General features: G+C 38.1%; 1 protein-coding gene and 1 long non-coding RNA gene across 2 annotated transcripts in view; one reads left to right on the top strand and one right to left on the bottom strand.

Annotated features, from left to right (window-relative positions):
• Positions 1-1,418: 1,418 nt before the first annotated feature.
• LOC126375750 (uncharacterized) lies at positions 1,419-4,048 on the top strand. The gene is made up of 3 exons (XR_007567636.1): positions 1,419-1,563; positions 2,971-3,054; positions 3,556-4,048. It is a non-coding gene; the product is annotated as an uncharacterized LOC126375750 (long non-coding RNA).
• A 298-nt stretch (positions 4,049-4,346) lies between these two features.
• Positions 4,347-12,532, bottom strand: part of LOC126375626 (uncharacterized) — a 111,150-nt gene continuing 102,964 nt past the window's right edge. The window contains exons 8-17 of the mRNA XM_050022616.1: positions 10,931-12,496; positions 10,462-10,687; positions 9,584-9,727; positions 9,076-9,229; positions 8,241-8,382; positions 7,483-7,608; positions 6,892-7,099; positions 6,450-6,593; positions 5,936-6,118; positions 4,347-5,677 (exon numbers count right to left, since the gene is read on the bottom strand). Of these exons, the coding sequence (XP_049878573.1) occupies positions 5,560-5,677; positions 5,936-6,118; positions 6,450-6,593; positions 6,892-7,099; positions 7,483-7,608; positions 8,241-8,382; positions 9,076-9,229; positions 9,584-9,727; positions 10,462-10,687; positions 10,931-12,496 (3,011 nt within the window). The 3' untranslated portion in view covers positions 4,347-5,559. The remainder of the gene's footprint in view (positions 5,678-5,935; positions 6,119-6,449; positions 6,594-6,891; positions 7,100-7,482; positions 7,609-8,240; positions 8,383-9,075; positions 9,230-9,583; positions 9,728-10,461; positions 10,688-10,930; positions 12,497-12,532) is intronic.

Raw genomic sequence — 12,532 nt, 5'->3', positions numbered from 1 at the left:
AGGTACGAGTATAATAGCAGAAGCAAGAATACCTATACACCTGCCTAAGTTTTCTCTTTCCACTCCTGTTACTGGAAGAAATCATCAAAACTCTTAGTGAAATTAATTGCTTGTGTAGTGAATCGATGATAGAATTTGTTGTTAAATCGATCGATTGGCGTCGGTCGGTAGCGAGCCGGTGCGTCGGCGAGCCGGCGTACTGGGAACCGGTCCGTGTTTTTGTTTACGACGGATCATTTTATTGTGCCTGAGTTACCGCGCTATCTATCTTTGTGTAGAGCTAGAGCCAGCAACTATACGTATAGTTGTTGGTGGAAATATAATTTATAGCCAGTCCTACTCGAATATGTTCGTTTATTAACTAACATACATTTCCTTACGCCCATGATCCTCAATCAGGCCGACAGGGTGATTCAAATTATATTCGGTAATGTAAATACTCAGACTATAAGAATAAATAAAATGCAAATGACCATAATTACGATATTTATTAATACTGCTGAACCAGACCACGTGTGTACACATTTTAAAGTTTTAAATAATAAATTTAACAGCCATAATGTAAAGCCAGTATCCTCTTTTTAAATATATATTCTAACTTTACACAAATATGGAGACAAAAATCCACTTACATTGTCCACAGTACCAAACTCGTAACCAGCTGAGCCCGATAGACTCTTTACAAGCCTTTTTATTAACTTACAATCCCCACCACAACCCCTACAAAGCGTACTTTGCTTTAATTGGTTGTAAGTTTCTCGACTACGAAATCATGCAAGTGTCTTTTCAAAACTGTATAATTACTAAATTCCCAATTGATTTATATTAAAATTATTTAACATATTTATTACTTATGGTTAAAAATAAGAATTGTAATTTTATTCCAAACAGCTTCATATACTTGCTATAATATTTGTGAACCTTACAAATTCAAATTGAGTTATTTGACCAGGGGGGATAAAAAAAGGCCGCATCGAAGCAATTCATTTAAAAAAGCAATATTATTATTTGACATTTTGTTTGCATTGCGCACTTTTATATGCGACTTCGTTGTGACCTTTTTTTAACCGCCCGGATAGTTGAACAACTAATGAAGCAAGGTTTAATTTTAGCTCTCACTATTTATATTGCATGAAAATACATAAGTACATAATATTCCCTAATACAAAGTGTAGCGCGACAAATAATCAGATGACAATTTGCAGCCAATTTTGATACTTCCTTTTAAGATTGTATGTTTTGAGAATATCATAATTATAATTATTATGGCGCTTGATGCCTATGATTAGTGTATATCTATGGTTATTTGTGATATTTTATGTTCGAACACGTATCTAATGTGGAAATAACGTTTTAAAAAGCTAATTAAATACAAACTTAAATCGTGAAAGCTCTAGATTAGAATCGATCTCTCGGTCTATATCACTCGAGGGGCGTCCGAATCCCCACTAGGTCTCAGTTATTGACCCGTGCCGCCGCAGTGCGCGCGCACCCACAAGAAAAGTCTAGCAATCCTAGCCTAGCTCTCCACTGCAATGCCTGCGCCCTGCGACTCTTGCAAAGGTACGCCATTTTAATATTGCACCATTTTTATTTATTTTCTAATTTTAAAATAAAATCGAATGCGAGCGGTAGCTTTTCGGGAGAATTAAAAAGGTTACTTATTCATATTTTAAATTTGGAATGTTCTATTCTTCTTCTAAGAGGATTTATTTTTTCTTTTATTAACGCAATGGTATTTTTATATATAAGTCCTTGTTGTTATTGTGGTGATCAAGTATGACATTTAGTGTTATTGTATGAAAGAGTCACGTGTCGAGGTCTTTGTTATTGTTTTGCCGGTGTTGGACCCGCGTGGCAAGGTTTCGGCAACGACGCAATTTCGCCGATGACGACTTATTTTTTTTTTATGAAATAGTGATAAGATTTAATATATAGTTTATATTCAAATTGTCGTCTTAAATATTATTAATCATAAGCTACTAATAGTTTTTGCTGCTATTGAATTACGTTTTAGCTAACATTCTAATGCGGTAATTATAATAAAAGCAATTACGCATCTATTTCTAACCCTTGAATAACACTTAGGCAACTGTAAATAAAATAAGGAAATACTTAATCGTCAAAACGAAAGTTTTATTTGGAGTTTGTATTTTTATTTGCGTCATAAATAAAAGCGGTCAAACGTCGTACTCATTGTTACTTAATAGGTACATAATAAAATTCGAAAATAAGTCGAATAGTAAAATGAGGTAGATTTTTGATAATATTAGACTGGCTTCTATTTCTAGATTAGAATTTTATAATATCTTTGACCCAGTCAACCCCTATCCCCTCTATATTTGAATTTAGAACATTATGAATTAAAACCTTTGTAATGTCCACTGGAAAATTACATTAACTATACGCGAATTACGAAACATAAACTTACCAACTATTTCCATTTTATCGAATGAAAAGTGTATTAACAGAAAACAACTACGTGAGCGCGTTGATGTCTTTTATATGGCGGGTGGCTTTCATCAACATTTGTTCTCACATGAAAATGATGAACCCTATTACGACTGGTTAACATATGAGCCCGTTATAGAAGGAAATCTATCTTCTTAACACTAATACATTGGAGGACCAATAACTCATGCTTAGTTACCGGGCATTAAAAAAAAACTGATCTACGCAAATTATTATTTGTCATATTGTTTTCTTTTATTTTCTGACTCTGGATACCTTCTCCTTTAAAATGATACCTACCTATATCTAAAGGCAGTTTTCACTAACACAGTTTGCTCGACCATTATAAACGGCGATACGGCTTACGAGCTACCATGTTGGTCTAACAGGAAGCTCGATGAGATGTGGGTACTTACTTAGTCCAACTTGCGATGGATGTACTACCCCACTTGGGATATAGTTATAAGCTTATGTTATGCATTAAGTATATTGTTATTTATGTACTTATGATGTTTTCAGATACGTGTGGAGGGGGGAAGGCCGCGTGCGGTGCGGGCTGCACGTGCGGCCCAAACTGCGCCTGCGGCGATGGCAAGTCCTCCGGTAAGTCCATCACTATCAAAGCGTAGGGATGTGATGACCCCATCGCCCGAATTCATCAGCGAACTTGGTGAATTCAACAGTGCAGTTAGTCTCCGCAGGCCAGCTTGTCTGAGATCCCTCGAGAATCGATCAGGTCCTCCGTCTCCAGATTGCCATCACTGGCCGACCGGAGTGGACCCCTCACCTATGGCTTGCCTTCATTGGCCGGCCCGAGTGGGGCGTTAGAGCTATACGCTCGCGGCATCTACGTATTGGCTTCGGCCCCACCCACGCCTTCCAAAAGTCCGGGACTCTATAGGCCCGAGATATGGAAACGATATACATAATAATATTAAAAAAATAAATAAAGTTATTATAAATTAATTTCATTCTTATTTTAAATTATATTTTTACTAAATGTAAACCCAATAATAATCCTGATACCAGGGTTGATGAGGTTGGTAATTCACCTTACAACCCACACGATAGAAGACTAAATGTAAATTTCTGTGATGTCCACAGGAGACAAGCCCTGCTGCCAGGGGGGTAAGAAGTGAGCCGACATGACCCGACGCTACTCTACCAAGCTGTTACTCTACACTACTCTATTCTATTCTAGATGTATATTCTACTGTAGCCGTGCTACTTAAGAAATATGTAGTTGTCATTATTAAATTCTATATTTTACTATAAGGAAAGTAATATTGTGTCGTCATGAAATAAAAATTATATATAGGTGATATTTAGATTTATATTTATCTTTATCTTACTATTACTAAATTATTATATTTATATATTATATTAGCTTACTTAGGTTAGATGATTCGTCTCTGCTTGGCGGTAAAGGCTATGTTATAGGTATAGTTAATGTAGTTTCGTCACATTCAGTGTTTGGTGTTTAATATAATATGTCTCTATAACAGAGTTAGTACTTGTAATACTCATTAAAGTAAGTTGAAGTATGTGAGCACGCACACACGCATAGTTATTGAATTATTATAGATGTAAGCCAGAATCGATGGTGTTTTATTTCGAAAAAAACCTACTTTTGCTTATCGGAAATATAGATTTCAGATTCAATTTCAATTTGGAAAAAATGGGCTTTCCAATATCTTGATTTGAATAGAAATACATTGAGGAAATTACTCAATAGCACAACGGACACAAGATAAAGAGATAAAGAAATCAGATACTTACTGAAAATCATAACAGGCGTCCTTACTGCTCATGCAGTAATTTCTTCCAGACAATTAGGTAGGCACCCTAGGTACGGAAACGGTCAGATAGAAAATCATATTGAAATAAAACGATCATTTCCAGTAAAACATTTTTATTATATTTTATATGACAAAATGTATATGAATACAAGTATGGAAGCAACAAATGGGACACTTTGTTTCATGAATATCAATACTCTTCTCACTATAACTATTCAGGAATTATATTCTTACCACTAACATTTTACAGAATCACTATAGAAATATAATTTTAGCAAAAGAAGGAAAATGAAATAAAACCATAAAAAGCTGAAAAAATACCTATATTGATAGATTAGTTGGGTAGGTAAGTAAAGAATATAGCAAAGAAATACAAATGAGTTTATGTTCAAATCAAACCTATTCATTTAATCAGTCTAACATCACCAAACATGTTCCATTTTAGATATTTTGAATTTCCAAAATGGAACCGGAATGCTGATGTTGCCATTTACACATCAATATTTTCCCTCATTTTCATAATATTTTAAACACAAAATAATCGTTGTCAAAAAATACTCGACAGAATAATAAAGATAAAGTAACAAAGTAAGCAATAGCAAGTTTTTTCAATGGCTTTCTAGTTCAATGAGTATAATTTTATTTGTACAAATATTTTTTTCGACATCCAATATTTCAATCCAATATTAATAATAGGACATGTTTCACTGTAAATGTTACACCATAAATGTCAAAATACAATTCATCAAAATAGTGATTTGACTTTCACATCAATAATAATAATCGTTAAAGAGATGAATATACTTGTCATAACATTTGAGCGCGTTATACGCTTACAATACATAGTTTTATTCATCAGAACAATAAAACACGTCACAATAAATAAGCCAACTTCTTACACACATACTTCTCATACATTTACAGACAACATTGAAATATAATTAACATTACGTAATAATCAATACCAGACTGTAACAAATGCACTTTGTTTTCAATCCAAATACCTAGCTCAAAATAAAAGTAATCGTACCACATTTGTAACAAAAATATCAATATGGCAACCCTCATCTTAACTTTAAAAACAAAGTACACTCCCACACTCACATCTACGTAACTAGGAGACGAGAACATTCAACATGCCTTTAAATATCTTGATCACTAATAAAACAATCACTGTTTAATCACAAATTGGTCTTATCGTTATAATATTGATAGGCCTAAAGGACTAGTTCCCAGGCTAGTTAGTAAAGAACAATAAAGTGTATACTCTATGACGCGTCAGTTTTGGCGGGAGTTGTTTGACAGTTGTCTATGGCACTGGTTCTTCGTCGGTGCCCTCTTCTGAGTCGTACACCGGCGCCCCGTCCTTCATCTGAATCACTGACTTCTTCCTGTGTCTGCTCTCTTTCAGATCTTTCTCAATATTTCTGAAATTAATACAAATCTCGAGTTAGTTTGTAAAGTCTATACTCTATGCTATTAGCCTTTAAATTTCGGTTATTTAGAACTTCTAAACCGTACGTCCACCAAGAGCAGAAATAATCAAGGATCGACTAATCACCGCGAGGTATAAAAATCTACAGATAGTCGCCCCTCTCGCTCTCTTTTCAGATTAGGTGAAAACCCACCCTCAATCCCTATCTGGCATGATCGGAGGCATTACAAATAATATGTGATTGACAAACCTGGCACTAATAAGCGGTTGCATCGCGTTCTTGAGACTGTTAAACAAGAAGGGGTGTTCTCTCTCGTGTCCGCTGAGTATGGAGCGCGCGTGCTCCAACGGCTCCGCGCATGCGCGCCGCGCTGCCGCCTTCTGCGCTGCGCCGCACGGTTCCGACACTGACCGCTCTAGGTGCAGCTCTTTGCTGCAAAAAAATAACAAAAAAATACTTTACGGTTTAAAGAAATAACTTATCGTTCTTTTCGTAGAGAACCCAGCCAGTTGCAAATGGTTCCTAAATATGTCCAGATTTCGAGCATCAATGAGTTTGACTGTATATTTGAATTCACATCAGTATCTATTGTTTTTTGACTACTATTCTACGAACATAACTCAATATATTCGGTACAAAGAGATCCTTCTTTCTATTCTTAGGCTATAAATACAGCGAAAATCACGAACACTTGGAATCCGAACATCACCCATAGACATTGTGTTCTTGAAATTGTTAAGATAAGTATTATGTAAGTACTAACTTGTCATTGCTGTCGTCGCTGTGCGCGGGGCTCGCCGGCGGCGACTGCGCGCGGAATTCGGGTAGCGCCCGCTGCCGGCAGAACGACTCCAGCATGCGCTCGCGCACGTAGATGAACGGCCGGATGATACGGATGTTGTGCTCTCTGTGGGGGAAATAATAATCCATTAAATAAAATAAAAAAATGCAATGAAAGTTAGGACGGCAAAATATGATCCAGATCATAACAGGGGGTCTAAAAAGAATTTAAAGCAATTCATCTAAAAAGCTATATTGCAATTTGACATTTGCGCATATAAAAGAGTGTGCGCAACATCAACAAATATCAATAGCAATCTTAATTTTTCAGGGAAGAAAATAATAGTGACTACAAAAAAATTGATGTTCAGACGGGTAGGTACAACCCGTACAATAAAGAAAAGACCCTCTCATGATGAATTTACCTGACACGATAATGTGCCTTGATACTGGCAAGCGCGCCGCCATGGAAGGCCGACGCGATGAACGCGCGCGCTGCGTGATCGAGGTGCTGCGCGACCGCCGCAACTCCGTAGCCATGCGCCGCGGCTGCGCAGTAGGCGCGTCTACGGACCGCGTGTGTCGACCAGCGCTGTAGTTCCGATAGCTTAGCTGATGTTGAGCTGTTGCGTCCTGGAAGATTGAGGAGTTGTAAAATGTTGGTTAAAAAAAGTACTCTTTGGTGGACGGAATTGGCTGCGTCAGTACCGGTTGGACTAAACCGAAGGTAAACTTACTGACGATAAACCTTTACCTACGGTACTCTGTGAACCCTGGGTGCACTAAACAGACGAGAAATAACAGTAGTAGGTTTCAGCTCTTGAGATAGGAGTAAACGTGAATTCCTTTTTGCCACTGTTTGTCTTTAATCAAGTAAGAGAACGTGCCCTTATTTCTCCTTCGCGCTAGAGTTTTGCCAACACTATCGGTGACACTTCGTATATTGTCCAGTCCAGAAATCCATGTAACGAGTACGCACTACGTACTAATTTAGCATTATAAGTGATTCAACTTACTCTGTGACTCTTTCTCCTCGTCATCCAACTTGTCCTGGTAGATGAGCTTCACCCCGAGGGTCCTGCAGTACGCCATCAAGTGAAGTGGGTCTACCTCCGAATTGTGCTCGTGCACGAAAAGTGCACCTGTAATAAGAAGGAAATAACGATTGAAATCAAAATCATCATCATCAATTTAAGAGCCACGCTCTTGTTGGTGTAGCATTTTCCATTCCAGTCTATCAAAGGCCAATTCCTTGACTTCCCTATAAGACACGACGTTAAGCAAATCAAAATATTACGTCTAAATATAATGTAAAGACTTTAGACACCCAATTTAATTGGTACCCAGTCAATTTTTTACTATTTACTAATGTTTAACATTGATTTAATTATAGTGACTTTAAAAATGGGTCCCAAATCAAATGTATATTATATGAATTTAAATAATGACTTGTCGGTGTAGCATTTTCCATCTCTTTATCAGAAGACAATTCTTTTTGGCTATATAAGACATGACATACTCGTATCTACGCTTTCTCATGAATTGTTTTATTGATCTTCCCCGTCCTCTCTTTCCTTCTATCTTCCCTTCCCTAATGTATCGAGAAATTACCTACTTAAAAGATGAGACATGTAAAATGATTATGAATACCTAATTTAATGACTATTCGACAGTCTAAAATTTCCTCGATCCAAACAAATCACATGGTAGAATAAAATCACAGAACCCTGTCATGTCATAAGAAGAAGATGAGATAAAACCATGTGCAACTCACCAATACTGAAGTGTATTCCTTTAGCCCTGGCGTAGAACTGATACTGATGCATGGCATGCAATAAGGCGATGGATTCCCTCCCACCGGAGAGGCAGACCAGGACCTTGTCACCAGGGCGGACCATGTTGTACTCGTGAATTGCCTGCAGAGGAGAAATGTATATTTAATTATAAAAAGACGTAATGTTGAATTAAAAAAGAAAACATAACATACGCTCACGAAGTGCATTCATCGCAAGATGATCTGAGAATCCACGCTTCATCGATCTTTCTGTTAGATCAGCGTGGTAGGTGTTTCAATAACAACATAACGTAATATGAGCTCACGAGGATATTCCTATTGGGGTAGTCATCCATCGCGAGATAAACAAAGTACCCACACCTCAGCTTTCTGTTAGACCATAATAATAAGTGGTGAGCCGGTGTTTCAATCAGAGTTATAAAAATGCTGCAAAAGAAATGTTTCACTTTCACATCTGCAATGACTTTGAGGCTGTTAATGGCACCATGGGAACAAGATCTATTTATTTACTTTTGATCCCTTTTTCAAATTTGATTAAAAAAAACGCATTGTCTGTGGGTCTCAATTTGCAGGGACGACGGCAGAATACCATCACCAACCAAAGTTTATTCTAAATCTTGAAGAAAATTCTAAATCTACTGCTGATCCACATGTCTTGTCTCTACTCGTTTATTTTTTGTATTTTATTACCTATTTAACACCATTCGAGACAAATATCACATCTATTTTCACCGGTCGTGTTCTTATTATCTTTTCTACTGGGCGTGTTATATTCACAAATAAGTACATCGTTTAACCTTTTGATAGTATTTACCTCAACAGTAGCCTTCCAGACGGCCTTGGGCAGCGAGTGCCACTTGCTGTCATCGTCGACGGTGTAGTCCGTCAGTGAGGTGTCGCTGCACGCGCTGCTGTCATCCGCCTCCTCCTCCCAGCACTCGCCTTTGAACAGGCGGTACTCCGACTCACTGGAACAGAGATACGGATCATTAACTCAGTGGTCTAGTGGGTAGAGAGTTCGGTTTACGATCCAGATGTCTTGGTTTCAAATTCCGACGGGGGACAGGGACATCACTTTGTGATACTGCCCTCTGTTTGGTTCGGACATTGCAAGCTGAAACACTTAACTGTTCGAAACTATTGGAAAGTAAGATAAGGCCGTCCTTCGAAAGGCACGTTAACCGTTGTTCCTTAAGTAAATATGAAACAGTTCAATGAACAATGTCAGCAAACCTAATACAAGGGTTGGTGTGGTCGGTCATCGTACATGACAGACAAAGAAGTTACTATTTCTTCAAAAAACACATCAAAAGTACACATACCTTCTATCATAATACTGTTCATCAAGTGAAGGCCTTGAGATATCAGTGCCGTAGCCGCTGGAGCGTGAGCTGTGTTCCGAGCAGCTGGACGATGCGTTCGACAAGCGGCTCGATCGCTTGGAGTCCGCCTGCGATGTTACCACCCTAGAAAATATAAAAACTCCTCTTAAATATCACGTTTCTGTCGTTGCCTAGTCAGAAATTTAATAATTATGCTTGTTACTCAGAGCTGGATAAGCGAGACAAGATAGCCTAGGTGTAGACTTTTCTTAATGGTTTCATACCGAACATTAACCTTCAAAAACTCAAATCAGAATTCCTACCAAACCTTATTGCTAGTTAACAAACTTTGGCAGGCAAATTCTGTGACAAAAGGGATATTTTTAGCAACCATACTTCAAACCAGATGATTAATTTCCTAATAAGATTTTAGTGAATGAGTTTTCTCTTATACATAGTTATATTTTTTACTAGCCAAGCCTAGTAAACTATCATTAGATCTGTCTAATAAAAACGAAGATGGATTGTTTGAACAAAACCGCGCCAAATTATTCTTAATTACTTCATCCACTCTTCATTTTCAACTCATTTTAATGACAAAATTACTAAGTGCTGCCGACTTGATGAAAAATTACCGCACGGAAGCGGCGAGAGAGATTCTCGATTTTGAGTTACCGCCAACTACTTCAAATAATTTCGAAGAACTTTGAGAAAATTTGCCAAGTTTCCGACTTTCTACAGAGTGTAAGTATAAAGTTTATTCACCTACAGGTATGAGTATCTTGCATTATAGCAATTCTTTAGTTAAAAGTTTTCGAAAATCGAAGTCTGTTATACTTTTTGAGCAAGGAATTACAGGATCGCAATTTATGACTGACCTATTCTGGCGAACTTGATCATCGGGAATCTGGAACACTACTCTGCCGGAGTCAACTGTTGCCTCGCTGTATCTCTTAGATTGTCTGGCGTGGTCTCCGGAACAAACCGGTACCCCTTCTATGATGTCCGGTACTTCGGTCTTCTCATGCTTTTGGCACATTCGGAGTCTACCCTGCAATTTCTTTGCCTTGTTTGTCGTCGGATCTGACGATGTCCGCCATTTTCCTGAAAAGAATAAAAGCATTTTAATAAATATACAAGCAAACCTCAATTCAATCTCACGAAAACCAAATCTGACTTAAAAAATGACACGTACAAACTTAACGGCTTGCAAATAAAATCAATTATTTGTTACGCGCTTTTTATGAAGAATAATTTTCATTTATTATGACTTCATTGAAGATCTAGATCTGAAAGATTCTGTATATGTACATACATATTATGCATTTAGAATGTAAACAAACTTACCGAAATCTAAATATGAATCAGTTTCAGCAAATGTCATGTTAATCCCGCTGTCCTGAGAACTGACTGACGGATTTTGGCACCACGTTTTCTTAATACAACAGTGTCTACAAGTGACGTCATTGCAACTCGTCTCTTCATCCGACAGCTTATTCGAGCTTAGAGATTTTGGGAGATTTGGAGAGTTTTGCGTAGTCACCACCTGGATTATCGTGTCAGGTGTGGAGGTTTCACTGGAATTGAATGAGATGCTATTTGGGCCCGATGTTTCATGTAATGGAGTGCACTGGGCCGATTTTGGAGATTGCGTTGATGGAGATCTTTTGCAATATCGACTATCTTCTTCTTCAATGTATTGAGAAGGCAACACTGGACTAGTAGGACACTTCCTTAACACAGTAGTACATTGGTTTTTCTTCAAATCCAATCCTAACTCAGGTCCAGAACCAATTCTTTGTCTCCCCGTTTGGGGAGGAGAACTTTTCCTTGAACACGATCCTTCTGGGGAAATTATTTCATCGACCTGACTAACCATCTCACGAATCTCATGCTTAACCTCAGACGCCATCTCCCGTGACATTCCCATCAAATATTCCGCTACGTCTATGACTGATATAGAATTTTTGTCGCTCTGACTAGAAATTGAGTTTATACTCATATTAGACTGCTCAAGCATGTCCGAATTCTCTAAAATATCGTCCACTCTTGATATCACTTCCCGGATTTCAGACTTAATTTCTGTTGCAATTTCTTTTGTCATCTCTTTCACGTAAGCATGGAGGTCCTCAGAGTTATGTGAATTAACAGAAGCAGTGGGCGATGCTCGCCCCGTTTGGCTGCAGTCAGAAATTGAGGTGCTGCTCTGTGTATTGTACAGGAATGCTTTTCCGGGTGAGATCATAGGATCATCTAGAGACAGGAGATCAGTTTGACTTCCACAATTACAGAAACTGCTAGTCTTCTCGGTAATATTATTCGGACTGGATTCTTTTAATCCGAGATTCATTTTTGCTTGTGCGCTAAGTTGGACTTGAGGAATATCCGATCCTAAGCTGTAGCACCTTGATCTAAGAGGTTGCTTTAAATGGGGCAACATCCTAAGAGGTGACACTGATTCACCGACGGCAAATTGCACAGGCGGGGATGAGGAGACCGTTTCATCTTTTTGAGGCGTTTCCCTTAGGCTGCACTCTCTAGAGAAGTACTTTTGTTTTTGTTTTGCTCTGAATAATTGGCAATCATCAATAGCAGAGAGACTGAAGTGTCGTGCGGACGCGCCTAATGTAGGCGAGCAAGTAACACCACTTCTCGAGAAATGTAAGCTTTTTCTAGCTCCTGTATATCCTGACGGGTGGAATGGCACAATGTGCTTGACATTTGCTGATCGTCCTAGGAGAAGCTCATGAGCTTCTTTAGGCAGCATAAACCATCTCAGGTAGTCAATGCGGGGATTGAATCCCACTTCAGGCTCTGCAATTGAGCATTTCATTGCCAGTTTTCGTGCTCTGCTGAATAGATTTCGTGCAGTTTGTAGACATTCGGTGTAAGTTTGGGGAAATATTCCTGGACCTGTAACAAAATGTACATTATTATGATGATACTTAG

The sequence above is a fragment of the Pectinophora gossypiella genome, chromosome 19 (assembly GCF_024362695.1).
Source record: "Pectinophora gossypiella chromosome 19, ilPecGoss1.1, whole genome shotgun sequence".
Taxonomy (NCBI): Eukaryota; Metazoa; Arthropoda; class Insecta; order Lepidoptera; family Gelechiidae; genus Pectinophora; species Pectinophora gossypiella.
Note: the sequence above shows the minus strand (reverse complement) of the source record. Positions and strands in the feature narration are given on the sequence as shown.